Source organism: Otolemur garnettii, unplaced genomic scaffold (genome assembly GCF_000181295.1).
Source record: "Otolemur garnettii isolate 467f Iridium unplaced genomic scaffold, OtoGar3 scaffold00159, whole genome shotgun sequence".
Classification (NCBI taxonomy): Eukaryota; Metazoa; Chordata; class Mammalia; order Primates; family Galagidae; genus Otolemur; species Otolemur garnettii.
In genome coordinates, this window is record NW_003852554.1 from 22,419 (window position 1) to 23,585 (window position 1,167).

Here is a 1,167-nt window from a genome sequence, read left to right on the forward strand (position 1 = left end):
TAAGTTGGAGAAATCAAAAATGTTGGCAGTATCAGCATCAATAAAGCAAACAAAAATAAGTTGTAATGAAATTAATTATGCAGCATCCTGAATTGTATCAGGGACTTAATAACTTGACTATCAAATCACCTAACTGTCATTAACAGAGACAGGTATTCAGTATGCACTTTGATAAATTATTACAAACTGTTTTCCTTTGTGGGCATGGTGGCTCACTCCTGTAATCCCAGCTCTGTGGGAGACTGAGGAGGGTGGATTACCTGAGCTCATGGGTTCAAGACCAGCCTCAGCTAGAGCAAGACCTTGTCTCTAAATATAGCTAGGTGTGGTGGCAAGCACTTGTAGTTCCAGCTACTCAGGAGGCTGAGATAAGAAAATAACTTGAGGCTCGGCGCCTATAGCTCAACTGGCTAAGGCGCCAGCCACGTACACCTAAGGTGGCGGGTTCGAATCCCCAGCCCAGACCTGCCAAACAACAATCCAAACTGCAACAAAAAAATAGCCGGGTGTCGTGGCGGGCGCCTATAGTCCCTGTTACTTTGGAGGCGAAGGCAAGAGAAGGATCTGCGGCCAGCGCCCTGCTCACTAAGCTACAGGTGCTGCCCCTCATCTTATCTCTAATAGTCTGTGTCTTTAAATACAATTTAGACATGGCTTTCTTGTGAAAGTTCTCTAAGAAAAGAAAAACATTGTTCTCTTTTGTGGTACATACGATTCTTGCTGCAGACATGTTGCATGGCCCAAACTGCCCATAGCTGAACTCCTGGTGTTGTGAAACAGCCAAGTAATGGGAAAAATGGATTAAAGGACCTAAAGGTTCAAAAGAAAAGAATCAGAGTTATATCCTGTATATAGCATTACTACTAAAGCAGTGATTCTTAAACTTCTCACCCTATTGGATCTAAACTAATACAAGTGGGCTACAGATCTTTTCTTTGTCTTAGCCATTTCAGAAAAGATAGGATTCAGACGTCTCTCAGTATAGAAGATGAAGGTGATTAGAACATAGTACTAAAAGAGAAAAAAAAATGTTCAGAAGGTACATTTGAAGACTAAGTGTAAGTAGACATTGGTTAAGGAAATAGAGAAGTTAGATGACAGCTAACTGATAGAACACCATGAATTAGCCTTTCCATTTCTACTGTTACAAACAGAAATGGATAGAAC

The 1,167-nt window shown here is 41.1% G+C and overlaps 1 protein-coding gene across 2 annotated transcripts in view; it reads right to left on the reverse strand.

The window, feature by feature from the left end:
* Positions 1 to 1,167, reverse strand: part of ZYG11B (zyg-11 family member B, cell cycle regulator) — an 83,913-nt gene that overhangs the window by 7,589 nt on the left and 75,157 nt on the right. For both annotated transcript variants that reach the window (XM_003799918.3, XM_023519161.1), the window contains exon 13: positions 713 to 810. In XM_003799918.3, the coding sequence (XP_003799966.1) occupies positions 713 to 810 (98 nt within the window). The remainder of the gene's footprint in view (positions 1 to 712; positions 811 to 1,167) is intronic.